The sequence below is a fragment of the Carlito syrichta genome, unplaced genomic scaffold (assembly GCF_000164805.1).
Source record: "Carlito syrichta isolate Samal-C Ts95f unplaced genomic scaffold, Tarsius_syrichta-2.0.1 Scaffold303625, whole genome shotgun sequence".
In the NCBI taxonomy this organism is placed as follows: domain Eukaryota; kingdom Metazoa; phylum Chordata; class Mammalia; order Primates; family Tarsiidae; genus Carlito; species Carlito syrichta.
Window position 1 is genome coordinate 599,932 of NW_007247721.1, and position 15,907 is coordinate 615,838.

Below are 15,907 nucleotides of genomic sequence, written 5' to 3' on the forward strand. Positions count from 1 at the left end.
AGCTCAGCAGGTCAAGGCTACAGTGGCCGGGAGCGGCCATTGTACTCCAGTCTGGGTGACAGAGTGAGATTCCAACTCAAAAAAAAAAAAATCCTTTTTAACATCCCATTAAGAATAATGTCCAGGACAGGCATGGTGGCTCATGTCTATAATCCCAGCACTTTGGGAGGCAGAGGTGTGAGGACTGCCTGAGCCCAGGGGGTTCAAGACCACCCTGAGCAACTTGGCAAGATCTCATCTCTACAATAAATCAAAAAATTAGCTGAGTGTGGCAGTGCACATCTGTAGTTCCAGCTACTTGGAAGGTTGAGGTAGAAAGTGATCCATTACCTGTCTAAATTACAAAGATCGAAATCTTACCTAGATCTAATAACTACAGGTTTGCCTTTTTTCTGCCCCTGATCTATTTCATTGACTATTTTTTTTTTTTTTTGAGTTGGAGTCTCTTTCTATTGCCCAGGCTGGAGTGCAGTGGAATGCTATGGCCACTGTAGCCCCGACCAGCTAGGCTCAGGCGATCCTTCTGCCTCAAACTTCCAAGTAGCTGGAAATACAGGCATGCGTCACTACACCTGTCTAATTTTTAATTTTTATGGTAAAGACAAGGTCTCACCAAATTGCCCAGGCTGGTCTTGGGCCCCTGGGCTCAGGCAATCTCTTGCCTCCACCTGCCCAAAGTGCTGGGATTACAGGAATGAGCCATAGCATCAGACCTATTTTACTGATTTTCTACTTTTCTTCCTAGATGGTAGATCTTTGAAATCTCAACATCACCTCATGTTTTATAACTCCTCCCCACTGCAACAATCCTGCTTTACCTTTACTCATTTGGAAGGCCTCTTCTCCTTTTGCTGGTTCTGTCAAAACAGCTTTTTCTGATGGTGGTGCTTTTCCAATTCTAACTCTCTTGGTTGGCGCTTTAGCTTTAAAAAGAAAGTCTAATTTATTGCTCTAGTAACAGTAATTAAATTGCTTTAAACATATTAAATTGTCTGAATAACAATTTCAACACCTTATTTTCTGCAAACAATACCTAAATCTGGGAGGGAAGTCTATTTTTAATACAAAATAATTCTACTTAAAAATACTGTTTAATCTAAATATTTTTTTTATGTTCCCATTTTTTGTTTTCTAAACAACTATGCTTTCGTCCTTCTTTTCCCAAGGTGTCTACGAATATTTTTCTAATTTGTTCTGTAAGCCTTTGGGACCCTCCTAGTATATCATTCTTGGCTGAATTAAATTTTTCAAGACTTTCTTAATGAAAAAATTTTATCTCCCTCAAGTTTTGCAAGTGAGCTGCCTTACTATTCTATACCACCAAATTATTAAAGCAAAACAGTACCTTTACGAATTGTCCTAAGTCTAAGCAAAAACCAGGGAGCAGTTTGGTATAAACATCCTTCTACTTATAAAAAGTTGTCTTTTCCTCATAATACATATCTGTAATTTTCATTCCAATTTTAATTAGTAGTCACTCTAGTTTGTGTTATGCTTTTGTCATCCTTTCTTGAAGCATAAAAACTTGGAGCAAGTTCTGCTCTCTAACTAAAGAATTTGTGAAATCTGTATACATTTCTTTGAAAAACACAGCACTGGCTATAACTGTCTGTCTGTTGGCTTCTAACATCAATACAGGGTGAACTTATTGGTAACAATACAACATGTATTTAAAAATTAATTCTGAATGTAATCCCCTCGATAAAATAGAAAAAAACCACCACTTCCAAGTATCTACCTGCTACGTGTCTTTCAATCATGGTTTTCAGATCTTTTCCCACAACATTCTCATTTACTAGACCCCCTTGGGACAAGGCTTCAAGTTTTGTCTTCTTTGTGTCCACAGTTCTCTTCTTTCTACCTCCTTTTTTATCTGTGGGATGATCATTTTTGCTTTGTACCAATTCAACTTTTACATCATTGTCTCCATCTTCCTCCTCCCCAACTTCATCAACAGTAACAAAGTTAAACTCTTCTTTAAGGTTGTTAAAATCAGCCAGAGAGTCTTCATCCTCTTCAGTTACTTCATCCAAAGTCACTAAATGCAAGTCACTGGTGTCATCCTGTATTTCATCTACAGTAACTAAAATAGAAGGGTCTTCAGGCATCTGAGAAGAAATGAACCCAATGGAATCCCTTGCGGTATTTCCTTCACCTCCTTTAGTATTTAAAGTGGCAAAAGTTATATCTGCTGACTCATTCAAAGGTAATTCTTCTACTTCTCCAATTTCATCCACAGTTACCAAGCGTTCCTGCTTGAGAAGATCTTGTTCTTCAGCCACTGACAGAACAGTAACATCTTTAGGTTCACCGTGGGAAATGCAATCATCTTGATCAATTAATTCATCTAATGTAAAAAGTGAATTTGAATTTTTTACCATTTCTTCCACATTGAGTTCTTCATCAGTTACTTCATCCACAGTGACCAGAGCCTGTGCTAGATGTGCAGTTGCATCTTCTTCTTCCTCGATCTCATCCAATGTCACAAAAGACAATTCTCCCTCAACACCACGAGGGGCAGAAGTTTTGCTCTTCTTCTTTAAGTTAAGTTCTGAGGGAGGAATATTTTTGAGAGTTTCTTTCTTTTTTCCCTTTACTGGATTCTGTTTGACTTGAGAAGGGTTCACTTCTTCTATAACCTCATCTACAGTAACAAATTCATCTAAATTAAATGGAAATAATGGTTCCTGTTGGAAGTAAAAAAAAAAAAAATCACAGTATTGTGAACAAATACTGACCACCAGCTAGGTTTCAAACAGTCACAGTAAATGTGCACGCAGATCATTTGAGAGACTTTCACTGCAAAGAAGTTTTCTAAAGGCTAAAATTAGAGTTATTTTTTTAAGCCCTGTAAATGAATTACTTGTAATTCACAAAGTGAAAGCTAAAGGCAAAATGCTAACATCAACCTAATTCTACTTTTTAAAAATTTAAATATTAAAATTATTTCCTAAGTGATACATTTTGAAATATGATACCAAAATACTATATTTACGGCATTTGTCAAACAATATAATGTAAACAATTAACTATTCTATATGTCAAATAACAAGTGTTCTAGAGACTTACTGAACTCCCAGAATCTCAAATATTACTAGACAGTAAATAGCTAATTAGACTGTTTTATTGATCAGCATATATTTATATATTAACTGATTACATATAGAATACATATTTTAAGAAATATACTAAGATATAAAGCTTACGTTTTGAGACAGTTATATGAAAACATTATTACTAAGACTGAATGCCTAATATAACTGTACTTGAAAAGAAAATCTGTAATTTGAAAAATGGTGCCAATAGTAAAGAAAGTAAATTCCTACCAGGGCTCCTACACACTTAGCATGTTATCAATGATCAATTGCTAGTATATATAATTACTTCAGAATATATACATACCCAGTAATTTTTAGGAAGAAAATCTGTAAACAATTGTACTATCAATTTATTAAGCAAATGGAATTACCAATAACCCTTACTTTTGACTTAAATTACTAACACTTTTCTCTGCCCCAACAAAATGGGGCCAAATTCATTCCCTGCCAGATAAGAAAGCAAAATATATTCTACAAATGGCATAAACCTAAAATACTAAACCACCAAATATAAAATATGTTTATTTGGTAATAGGTCTCAATATTAGGAAAGTAAATATTAGAAACCATCCACTTAGGTTAAATTAGAGCAAAAAAGATAACAAAAGTTGGAATTTAACAAAACATGGATTAATTTAGTCAAATGCCAACCTCCTTTAAATATCTGATTTTTTCTCTATAACTACAACCTTTTCCTATCAAAATGAGATTAGAGATATTTTCCTACTTTAATTCCTTTCTGCTCCTGAGTAATGTTTTGCCCTGCATCAAGAATACAAACCAGCTGGGATTGGTGGCTCAGCCTGTAATCCCGCGCCTTTGGGAGGCTGAGGTGAGTGGACTGCCTGAGCCCATGGGTTCGAGACCTGCCTAGACAGCGAGACCTCATCTCTACAATAAATCAAAAAATCAGCCGGGCGTGGGAGCACATGCCTGTAATTCCATCTACTTGGACGGTTGAGGCGGAAGGATCGCTGGAGCCCAGCGGGTCGAGGCTGCAGTGGCCGGGAGCGTCCATTGCACTCCAGTCTGGGTGACAGAGTGAGACTTCAACTCAAAAAAAAAAAAAGAACACAAACCACTTAAGCTAACTTAAGGTCAAAAAGTAAATTAGTGGTAGGGTAAAAAATAAAACACCTCATTCCTATCCCTTGCTCTATCTTCTCTCTAACATTTGTATTAACTATTATAAGTTAGGTACAACTTATAAGAGAGATAAACTCTGCTACACAGGAATAGAACACGAGGGTTAGCATTAGTGAACTATTTTTACCTCTTTAGATTTTGAATTTCTGCCAGTAGTGCTTTTAGAATTCTTAGTATTTTGCCCAGCCACGGTCTGAAATATTAAATAAGAAATACAGAAAAACAGAATTTATAACCAGGTTATTGATGTTCTTAATGAAAAAGATTTAAATGGCAAACATAACTCAAATACAGTCAATTATGCAAATATTTAACAAGTATACCAAACTAAGTCAACAGTCATTTAAACTATAGACATCATATCTGCAAGTTGTAGTTAAATTCAGTTTTACTCATCTTTTCTTCCTATACAACATCTATTTTGGGCAATCAGTGACCAGACAAAGAAAGTTTCAATTTAAAAGAGAAAACGGTTTCCCATTCAGAAGCAAAGTGGTGGTAAATCACCTAAGAGGATTCACTGTAGACTTTTTTTTGAACCACAGTAATATTTCTGACCAAATTTTACACAAATACTGTTTTTCAAACCTGTTAATAAATTATGATCTTAAATTTAATACTCTAAATGTCTACTGGCTTAAATCAATGGAATTGTTTAAGAGCAAATCAGAGCTTAGGGAGATAGAGTGAGGAGATGAAAACATGAAACAAAATTACATCTCCTACTCCATAGCTACAGCAGCAGTCAATCAGTTCAAAGATACACTGAGTCATTCTTCCTACCCTCCTCACCTTATTATTGCTGTCATCCCGTTTCATGATGGAAGGTCTAGCCTCTGTTTCCTGAGATTGTTTTGTTATATCCCTGCAATCCAGTTTAGAATCCTTGCCTTGCAGGGCTGAGATCCTTCCATTGCCTCCTCTGGTAATACCGCTCTGAGTGGGTTTGAATTTACTGCTGCTTTCTGCCAAGCCTGACCTGGCACTTGTAGTTTTAAGTAGACCAAATTCCTTGGCTGAAAGTTTCTTTTCAGCATTTATTTGATCTCTGAGCATAGATTTTAGGAAACTCTTCTGATTTTCAGTTTTTGAACCTGTAGCTTTTACCTTAGAAGAGACCATAACAGCCTTGATGCTTGATTTATTGCTAGATACATTTGATACAGCCAGCATACTAGTTTTACTAGTTTCATCAGGCTTATTAGCCTGACCCACTCCTTTATTTGGGTTTGCTTTGATCACAGCATTTTCAGCAGGTTTTTCTTTCACTGCTGCTGTAATCTTTTCCAACTTTTCTGCAACCATCCTACCTTCATTCTTCTCAGCCTTCTCTGTTCCTATTTGCAGATCCATTCTGGTTTCCTTAGGAAATTCATTTTCCTCCTTTTTATCCATGTTACTTTTTTCAGAAATACTCTTTTTGCCCACTGTCTTCTCATCCCCAGTGGAAATTTTTGGTACTAAGGTCACAACACAAGCAGGTGGCAGTATTTCTGAAACAGTTTCATGTTTGTCCACTTCAGCTGCAGCTTCTACCATAGACTGTGTAATTCCAGAAAACAAATCTGCTTCAGATGGAGATACTTCTAGAATTCCTTTGATGTTCCTCTCTTCTATTAATGTACTGTCAGATGGTGCTAATTCTGTCTCAGGGTGAATAGCTTCTGCCTTTTCCTTTTCAAAGTCACTGTTATACACCTGCTGACTTAGAGCACACTCCCCCACATTTTCAGTGAATAATTCAATACTGGCTGGAATCGATGCTACAAGAGGAATTTCACCATTGACTTTGTCTCCCTGAGTTTCAACTTCCAATGTTTCCATAGCAAAGTCAGAGTCACACAATGCTTTTTCAGGTTCTTCCTCACAAGCCTCTTCCTGTTGCACCAAAGTTTCTGTCTGAATGTTGGGAGTAGTTTCTTCTTCAACCTCATTAGGCTTAACAGAAGGACTATCAGCTGCTGTTTGCACCTCACTTTCATCAACTCGACTGTTTTTCAAACCAGGGCTAAAAGTATTTAAAAACAAACAAAAAAGAACACAAACAAAAACACAAACAAAAATCAAACCATGATGAGAATTTAACCATTATAAATAATCCTGTTGATGCCAATTGTTAAGACTTCCTGATGCATTAGTAATAAGCACTGGGAAATCTAGCCAATCAGCATTAAAATGGCTAAGTTGTTTGGATACAAATATGTAAATAATGTAAAATTTTCAAAGAGATCTTCCACTCACTGAAGATTCCTCACTAATTCAAAGGAAATAGTGGCAAAATTGTGACTGTCAATATGCTCCTTTTACTCATGTGAGTTATGAGTTATAGTCACTTTTGTCCTTTTGTGTCAAGTTTACACTTGACATCAAAAGGCTACAGGTAAATTTAAGACATCTCAAATTTTTATTAGGCCCCATCCCCAGCAATAGTAACTGAATAAAGTATGTGCTTAGGTCTACAATAAAACTAATGATCCATGCATTAAAACCTAACATTTTATAAGTGAAGCTTACCTAAAAAGAACATACACAGAAACTGACAGGAGGAAAAGACTATACTCTTAACCATATCACAGAGGTGATATGGTGAAGCAGATTTGTTTTTAATTTCTCAAGAACTATATTTATTAATAATACCTAAAAGAAAACATTCTTGGAAAGTGTCCTTTATACACTCTAGTATTAAAGTTAGTGGTGAAAGCAACAGAATCTTAACATGAACATACAGTCTTACAAATATTTGGCTATATTATAAGAAGTATGTTAAAAAAAACTTTTCTGATTACAGAGAATAGTATAAAATATTAAGTAACATTATTCAGGAGAAATGGAGGAAATACATATGTAATTGATCATGTCTCATCATGGTCTTCCAAAATCCAAAATAAACAAAAAGTATGTGATTCTATAATTCCACTACTTTCACTGGGGCAGAGACAGATAAGCTATTTTTATATTAATGCTCCATACATCAGAGGTTATCATGAAGAATAACAAGGAAAATCTTAGCGTCTGAAAACAATGTCCACCATGCAAAGACACAAATTAAAGTTTAACAATATATTCATTTAATTACATTAGAAGCATCAGGTTGGAGAAAGACAGTGGAATGTTATACCATATCACACCTCATTACTGAAGAGTACTGACTTTTTTCTTATAATTTTTAAAGAAGGAGAGAATAAGCCATTCCCTTTGACATGCTTCTGAAAGGGTAGCCATATAACCTTTAGTTAACAATGCAAGATGATGTGTATCTGGGTGTTGAGATGTTAATCATATTTCACAAGTTTTGAAAGAAGTGCCACCACATGAGAGTCTAATGATCTGAGTCAATAAACTAGTTTTCCTCTATCCCCCAAAGATGATGAATTTAGACTTTCAAAAAACTTTTCTATTAGGCCAGGCTTGGTGGCTCAGCCTGCAATCTCAGCTCTTTGGGAGGCCGAGGTGAATGGATTGCTTGAGCCTGAGGGTTCGAGAACAGCCTGGGCAACTAGTCTCTACAATAAAAAATCAAAAATCAGTCGGGTGTGGTACCACGTGCTTGTAGTTCTAGCTACTTAAGGCTGAGGCAGAAGGATCACCTAAGACCAGCAGGTCGATGATGGGGTGGCCGTGAGCGAGCTACTGCACTCCAGCCTGGGCAATGGAGTGAGATTCCAACTCAAAAAACCAAACAAATTAAATACTTTTCTACCAGATCAGAAAAACACTTTTTGACCACTGACCTTAATCAATACATATTCTATTCATTGTACAAGCTACTCTTTGTATGCTGAAAAGGTGGCTTTATTTAAAATAATACACTCCTTCATATTCAAAATATCAATGGCTGATTTTAAGTGTTTCAAATTCTTAAAATTCAATAAAATTTGAGGGCAAGCACAAATATGACAAAGAAAAAGTAGTGCCATTCAGTTACGGAGGTATGTAAATATTATTTCTCAAAATATAAGCTTTTGTTTTTAAATTATAAGACCCACTCCCAATAACGAATAAATTCAAATTCCTGCCTCATTACTGTATTGCACACTAACTCTAAATATTTTAGAAAATTAGGGCTGTATAAAAACATCTATGGGGCTAGACGGATAACAGTGGAGATCTTGACTCCTGGCTTAAGGATATTGCAAGACTTTCTCCTTTACCATATTTAAAGTTTGTCAATAAAGATTATTATCTTTTATACAAAATGAATCACTATGCAGTTCCACACTTGAAACAAAGAACACAAACCTACTCAGAAAAATGGTTTAATTCCATATTTGTCCTTGTGCGCTGGTCTTTAAAAATTACAGTGTATTCATCACAGAAATTATACCAAAAACTAGTAGTATCTGTTTTCTGGCTATTATGGGGAAAAGTCTCAAATTAGCTTAGAAAGACAGCTTGAGATGTCAAACAAATGGCATCATAAACATCAGAGGTAAACCAGTCTTTTTTAGATTGAATGAAAATATAGGCATGTTATGGGAAATGGAACAGAAAAGGAATCCAGAAAGGCATTCAGGATACAAACATCTCATTTTCCACTCCCCTATTCCACCCCATATCCCAGTAATACCAGAATTTCACAGCCTTCATAAAAAGTATGCAATAAAAGCTGGGCATGAGAACAATGGTTAACACCATAAGACAAACATCCTGAGAAACTTTACACTAAGACTTCACAATACTAAAGATTAGTGTTTATTTCAGAGGCCCAATGGGTACTTTTCAACATTAATGAATTAAAAAATTGCACCTAGCATCTTTGTTTGGTACCTTCATCACATGATTAAATAAATTCTGTTTACATGTGAAGGGAATAAAAATAGGCATAATGTGGATTATTAAATTATTAATGTGTCCATGTGAGATTTCTTCTAAATAGGAAATCTATTTCAATAGTTTACATTAGTTATAAACAAAAAAGGATGAAATTCATGATGAACTGGCAACAGCAAGTGCTTTAAAAAAACAAAAACAAGTACTTAGAGTCCTTGCTACTCAAGAAACTGGAGAGGATCACTTGAGCCTAGAAGTTCAAGGTCAGCCTGGGCAACACAGTAACAACAAGGCCCCAACCCCGCCACCCCCCTCCAAAAAAAAACCAAAGCCAACCAACAAGTAGTATTTTCTCGACATTGGTTTATTCCAAAGAAATGTGAAGTATTTGGGTCACATCCCACAGTTTTTTCTCTAATGTTGGTAATTTAAAAACAAACAAACAAACTGACTGCAAAATGGAAATTAAGAAGTTATTAGTGTTAGAATTTTAAAAATTAATTTTATGAGGTTGAAGAATTAGCTGTAAATTCATTAAGAAATATATTTGATTTTAAAAGGTAAGTATAAACAATGAGAGGAAAACAATAACCAACTGCAATTGATAAACACAACAGCTTTTCTTGGAGACTTCAAAGAAATTTTGTCAAACAAAATGCAAAAAATGGAGTTTTGGGAGTGTTTGTTTACTTTTCAGCCACAGTTATTGTGGCCAAACTTTAGGTCTATCTATAAGACTACAAGTGGCATTGTTATTTAATAAGCCCTTTGTGGTTTTTTATCTCAAACACTGCTGGTGGTACTATTTCTTAGGCATGTTAAAATAATTTGCATTATGATATATAACTTTTAAAAAATCTCTGCTGATATATACAGTAAATCTATTGCTTACTCAAAATCATCTTTTATTATCTAAAATAGTCTGATTTTATAAGAACTAATTAATGAGAAGGAAAATCCCTAAGACATTCTCTTTCTTGGGTATCTTAAAATCAATACATTAAATAAATAAATACCTCCCATATTTAAATACTTTCAAACTGGTGTTTCAAAATTATACCCCCTTACAACAAGGATTAACAAATATTAATGAATAAACTAATATATAGGAAGGAAAAGAATATTGTAAAGCAGTGATTCACAATAAAGAATGGTAAAAGGCGAGTTATTAATTGGTAGGACAAGGGTGGTGACAAGAAGGGTATCCATCAGAATGAGAGGGTTGCTAGGGAGAAAGTGTACTTTAGATGGTGAAAACAAGGTTGTGAGTCACTAGTTTGTGTGTAGACTCTGAAAAACAAACTTTTATCCTGATAAAAAAAACCAGGATACATAATTTTTTTTGACAGATATCCCTTCTCCTCCTTTAGAAATCCAGCTATTTCTAAAAGCATCAAAATACACACTGAAAATTATCTTTGTGGTATAAGCTAAATAAATTTCAAAAGATTAAAATTTTACTACCCTTTTATTATTCTGGAATAGAAAAAAATCTTACAAAGAACAAAATATTGATCACAGAGTTGAACTGTTCAAGTCTTAGCAGAACATTTTATAAGAGTTATATATATTTAATTCAAACTGTTTTAATATATGCAGTTTCTCTAAATATTTAGTAAATACATGAATGAGATTAAAAAAACAACAAAAACAAAACAAAACAAAAATCACATAGTTGGTCAAGCAGAACTCAAAAAGAAAACCACAACAAGCTTAATATGTAAACAAAATAAACATTTAAGACAGAAATCTTTCTTTACGTGTGGACAATTACTATACAATACAGAGATTAAATTCAGAAACTAAATACTACACAAAAATGCTGGAAAACTTAAAGCAACATACCTTTCTTTTCCTAGTTCTGGGTCTTTCTCAGTTTGTACCTGTAACATAACCAACATTTTATTTGCGGCTATTCCACTGGATTTGAAATATGTAACCCATCAATTCAACATTTTTAGTTACAATCTAAGCTTTAAAAACAAAACATTTAAAAAATATATACGTAAACTCAGTCATCAGTGTCCATATCACTATCAAGTTCTAGAATTTTTTTCTCATTAAATAAAGACCCCAAAGTAGCGTATATGGAAAACTGACATACAGCAACTAATAAGAAAGATATGTTTCTTTACTGTTGATATAAATGAGAACCTTTTTAAACTTTAACAGCCTGGACATACCATCTTTTGCTTAGAGGTTGAGGCTGTGGTGAGCTGTGACCATGCCACTTCACTCCAGCCTAGGCAACAGAGTGAGACCTGACTCAAACAAAACAAAACAAAACAACGAAAACAAAAACCAGAAATGCTGGACAAAACTTAACAATAATCTTTTCAAATATTTATCTGAGTCCTCAAGGAAGCAATGGGGCCCAAAAAGAAACCAGGAATTTAAAATCACTGCCTGTATATCAAGCACTGTGCTAGGCAATTGGGACACACATGTGAACAAAATGGCAAAAATATCTACCTTTTAAAGTTTATACATACTAGAAGAAAGCCTTTTCTGTAGATTCTTATGTTCTCTGGGTTGAAATTGTCTTTCTAGAAAGATTTTGTCAGACTAAAAAGAACAAAGAATCATACATTAAAGAAATGGAATAATGTGCCTGGAGAAGACTCCTGGCATAGGTACTGAAGTCCCAGAGAAAAAGCCTCCAATACTGGGGTATATGGTGGGAAGGCTAGTCTACATCCTAATGGTATTGCCAAAACTAAAGATGACATCATAAGCCCCATTCACAAACAGAAAATATATTAGAGAAAAAGCCCTATATGACAGGAGAGGAAATCTCTATCAGGTAACTATTCACCAACTTGCTTTCTGATTTATAAATACATAAAAGAGAAAAACAAACGCACAAAAGCCAGCAAGCATACAAAACAGGCTGAAAATATTTCAGACAACTGAAGAGTTTATAAAAAAATTCAAAGGAAAATTCTCAGAAAAAGTCAATAGAATATAACATCTACAAAATCAGGTGTTATTTCCACAAAAATAGAAGACTAAAAATTGAAGAGATTAAAAAATAACAAAAGAAAAGCTTTCCCCCGGAGGAGGAACACACTAATCTTTAGATTTTACAAAAAATACTGAGTGTTCTAAGTAGGATTTAGGAAGGGAGTCCCAAACCAAGATAAAATCTTGTTCACTGGACTAGCCATACTGACCCTCCTTGGAAATTCTTGACTCACCAAATGTGTTCCCAAAGCCTTTGCCCTTGGTTCTTCTGTCTAAAAATCTCTATGCCTTGATATATTCTTTTTTTGTTTTGAGTTGGAGTCTCACTCCGTCACCCAGACTGGAGTGCAGTGGCTGTTCCCAGCCACCGCAGCCTCGGCCTGCTGGGGCTCTGGCAATCCTTCCACCTCAGCCTTCCAAGTAGCTGGAATTACAGGCGCATGCTACCACGACCGGCTAATTTTTGATTTATTGTAGAGATGAGGTCTCACCAAGTTGCCCAGGTGGGTCTTGAACCCGCGGGCTCAGGCAATCCACTCACCTCAGCCTCCCAAAGTGCAGGATTACAGGCTGAGCCACCGAGCCCAGCTCCTTGATATATTCTTAAAGCTTGCTCTCTTACTTTCCTCAGGTCTCTCAAATAACTCTTTCGCCAAGGGCACAGCACTGACTACTCTAAGATACCATTCACTCCATCTATCAATCTCTATCTTTTTAAACTTGATTTATTTGTCTTCACAGTCTTTCCGCCACTTGACATACTGCTCACTGGTTTACAGTCTATCTCCTCCACTCAAATATAATCCTTGAGGACAGGGACATAAGGACAATGACCAGACTGGGATACTGACCCTGCTGTTCATCACTGTATTCCAATTCCTAGAAAAGTACTGGCACAGAAAAGGAATCAGATGAATACTAGTTTAATGAATAAACCCTAAAACCTTTCAGAGAAACAAAATAGGTATGATTAGAATCAGCCTTCTTCTCAATAATACTGGGTGCTAGAAACAATCAAAGGAAAAATAATCTGAGCACGGAATTCTCCACCGAGACAAACTACCAATAAAGTATATAAGAACAAAATAAAGTCAGTTTCAAACACGCAAGGATTCAGAAAATTTACTGCCTACACATGCTTCCTGGGATGTAAAATCATTTGAGAATGTACTCTAGCAAACAGAAAAAAGCAATTCATGAAGTGGGAAACACAGAATCCAAGAAAGAGTGGAAATAACACAGAAAAGCAATGAAAAGAAAACCAACAATGCATAATTGAGTCACAAAGCAAATGGTCATCAATTTAGAAGGGAGAGGAATAGCTCTGAGAGTAGATTTTATTCAACAAATAGTAACTAAGGTATATACATTATCTGATTAACATGACAAAGATCATCCTTTTGCTCTATTTCTTTCTTTTTTTTTTTTTTTTGGAATTGGAGTCCCATTCTGTTGTCCAGGCTAGAGTGCAGTGGCACACTCATGGCCACCCCAGCGCCAAATTGCTCGGCTTCAGCGATCCTTCCACATCAGCCTTCCAAGTAGTCAGACTACAGGTGAGTGCTACCATGGCCAGCTACTTTTTAAATTTATTTATTGCAGAGACAAGGTCTAGCCAAGTTGTCCAGGCTGGTCTCGAACCTGAGGGCTCAGGCAATCTACTGGGCTCGGCCTCCCACAGTGCTGGAATTACAGGCTAAGCCACCGAGCCCGGCCTTTTTTCTGTCTCAACAACAAAATATAAACCCTAAACTGCACAAGAAAGTCATAATCTAAATACTCAAGTGGCTGGGAATGGTGGCTCATGCCGTAAGCCCCAGCAATTTGTGAGGCCAAGGTGGGAAGACTGCTTGAGTCTAGCAATTTGAGACAAGCCAGGGTAACAAAGTGAAACCTTGTCACTACAAATAAATAAATAAATAAAATTTTTAAAAATCCAAAACATTAGTCAAGCATGGTGGTATGTGTCTGGTGTGTCTGCAGTCTCAACTACTCTGGAGGCTGAGGCAGAAGGATCACTTAAGTCCAGGAGGCCAAGGCTATGGTCACTTGTGATGGTGCCACGGTACTCCAGTCTGGGCAACAGAGTAGGATTCAAAAATCAATCAATCAATCAACAAAAATGTGGCAGCATCTTAAGAAATGACTGGGGATGTAAGAAATTCACCTTTGCGTGTACAAGTTAAGGACACATATTATACATTTCCTTCTTTATAAACCCACTCACTTTACTGCTTAATTCTGCAGTAAATACCCTTATAACCACAGTATCAAAAATGTAGATACTAGTTTTCAGTACTTAGAACTGAGTACTACATGCTTCACATGTAGGCTAACTATATATTGAAATAAAAGTCATAACCATACTATACAAAGAAGTAACATTTTAGGTTAACAAAAATGGAATGTGTTGAAGAGATGGTAATACAGAGTTGATAATTAATTCATTTTAAATAGTGGTAAATGGAGAGAGGTTCCGGTAAGATGGCAACGGCATAGGTAGACTTGTGAGATTCTGCAAAGGCGAGTTCCCAAAAAGACTCTTATTTTTCTTCCCCCATCCCCCAGCCCACCACCACCGCACTGGTGCGAGGCCCGGGGACCTTCGGTCTCATGCAGGGCCGGATATTGTGGCCCCCGGCTGCTGCTGTTCCACCATAAGTGACTCCCGCCTGCGTGGGAATCTCGGCTCTTGGCTCCCTCCCTGGCTACACTGTGTCTCGCCCAGCACCCAACACCAAGCTGCTCGTCACTCAGGGAGGCTCTGGGCACCTGTGCGACAGAGACACTGGTCCCATTCCTGAATGAAGTACCCTGTGGGGGGCCCAGGGCCACTCTCACTGCTCACCGCCTGCCCTTTGGAGCTTTGGCGCTCTGGAGCTCTGGGCCCACCCTGGCAGAGGCACTCAGCGTTTGACCCCAAGCTTGGGGACCCAGACAAGCGGAGAGAAACGGATATGCGAAAATGAAACTGCCACCTCGGCCATTCTCCAGACAGAGATTTCCATTGCCCCGCTGACCTATCAACACGCCCCACCTCGGTTCCTAAGGTAACGTCGCTAAACAGGAGACAAAGGCCCACCCCATGCTGAATCAGACAAAAGCAACTCCCAGGCAGTGGGCCAAAAAAAAAAAAAAAAACAACCAAATTGTGAGTAAATCTAGCTGCCTGCAACGAAAAACAAAGGGGAGAGGCAGGAGATCAGAGCTGAAGTGACTTTAGTCTGATCTCTTATTTTGACGTTTGATTTTATCATTTTGACTGTTCGTTTTGATCGCTTTTGTTGCTTGCTTTCTGACTTACACTGTTTCATGATTTTATTGGTCTGTCTTGGTGTAGCTACCAGTATTCTTTACGGAATCTTTCTTATGTGTCTTTTTCCACTTCTCTCCGGCCTTGTGTCTCTTTCACACCTGATAGTTGGTATGTATGTCTGTTTTCCCTCTCACTCTTCTTTCTTTCTAACTTCCTATTGACCCCACCCATTATTTTCCTCTTTTATACCCCCTTTGTAATCTAGGGACCAAGGCTACATACTGCTGCATGGACAGATTGTAAGGCAGAGGGAAATAGGTTCCAGTGTGCTCAGACACCTGTTGGTGGATGCTAGAATCAGCATATACATTCTGAATCACAGTTTCCTCCTCTATTAAACCTCAAAACTGCAAAAAGTACAGCCTGCAGCCCACACTCCAACCTCAAAAGTGAACAAAGCCAGAAGACCCCCATAAGGAAGAACAGGATATTGCAGAAGTGAAACAAAAGTAACCCGACCTTCCCTCAAAAACAGAATTAATGAAGGGGAGGGAAAGGGGGAGAGAGAGAAAAATCTACACATATGAACAAAAACCAAAAGAAGAGTATGGGTCTCTCAAAGACCCCTGGGAGGACAGACACTGAGAAAACTGACTTTGGAATGCAAACAATG

General features: G+C 36.9%; 1 protein-coding gene across 7 annotated transcripts in view; it reads right to left on the reverse strand.

The window, feature by feature from the left end:
- The window catches only part of ZNF638 (zinc finger protein 638), an 89,381-nt gene that overhangs the window by 7,717 nt on the left and 65,757 nt on the right, over positions 1–15,907 (reverse strand). For all 7 annotated transcript variants that reach the window (XM_021712716.1, XM_021712718.1, XM_021712717.1 and 4 more), the window contains 5 exons: positions 10,860–10,897; positions 5,037–6,252; positions 4,372–4,437; positions 1,739–2,687; positions 819–923 (listed from right to left, as the gene is read on the reverse strand). In XM_021712716.1, coding sequence (XP_021568391.1) covers positions 819–923; positions 1,739–2,687; positions 4,372–4,437; positions 5,037–6,252; positions 10,860–10,897 — 2,374 coding nt within the window. The remainder of the gene's footprint in view (positions 1–818; positions 924–1,738; positions 2,688–4,371; positions 4,438–5,036; positions 6,253–10,859; positions 10,898–15,907) is intronic.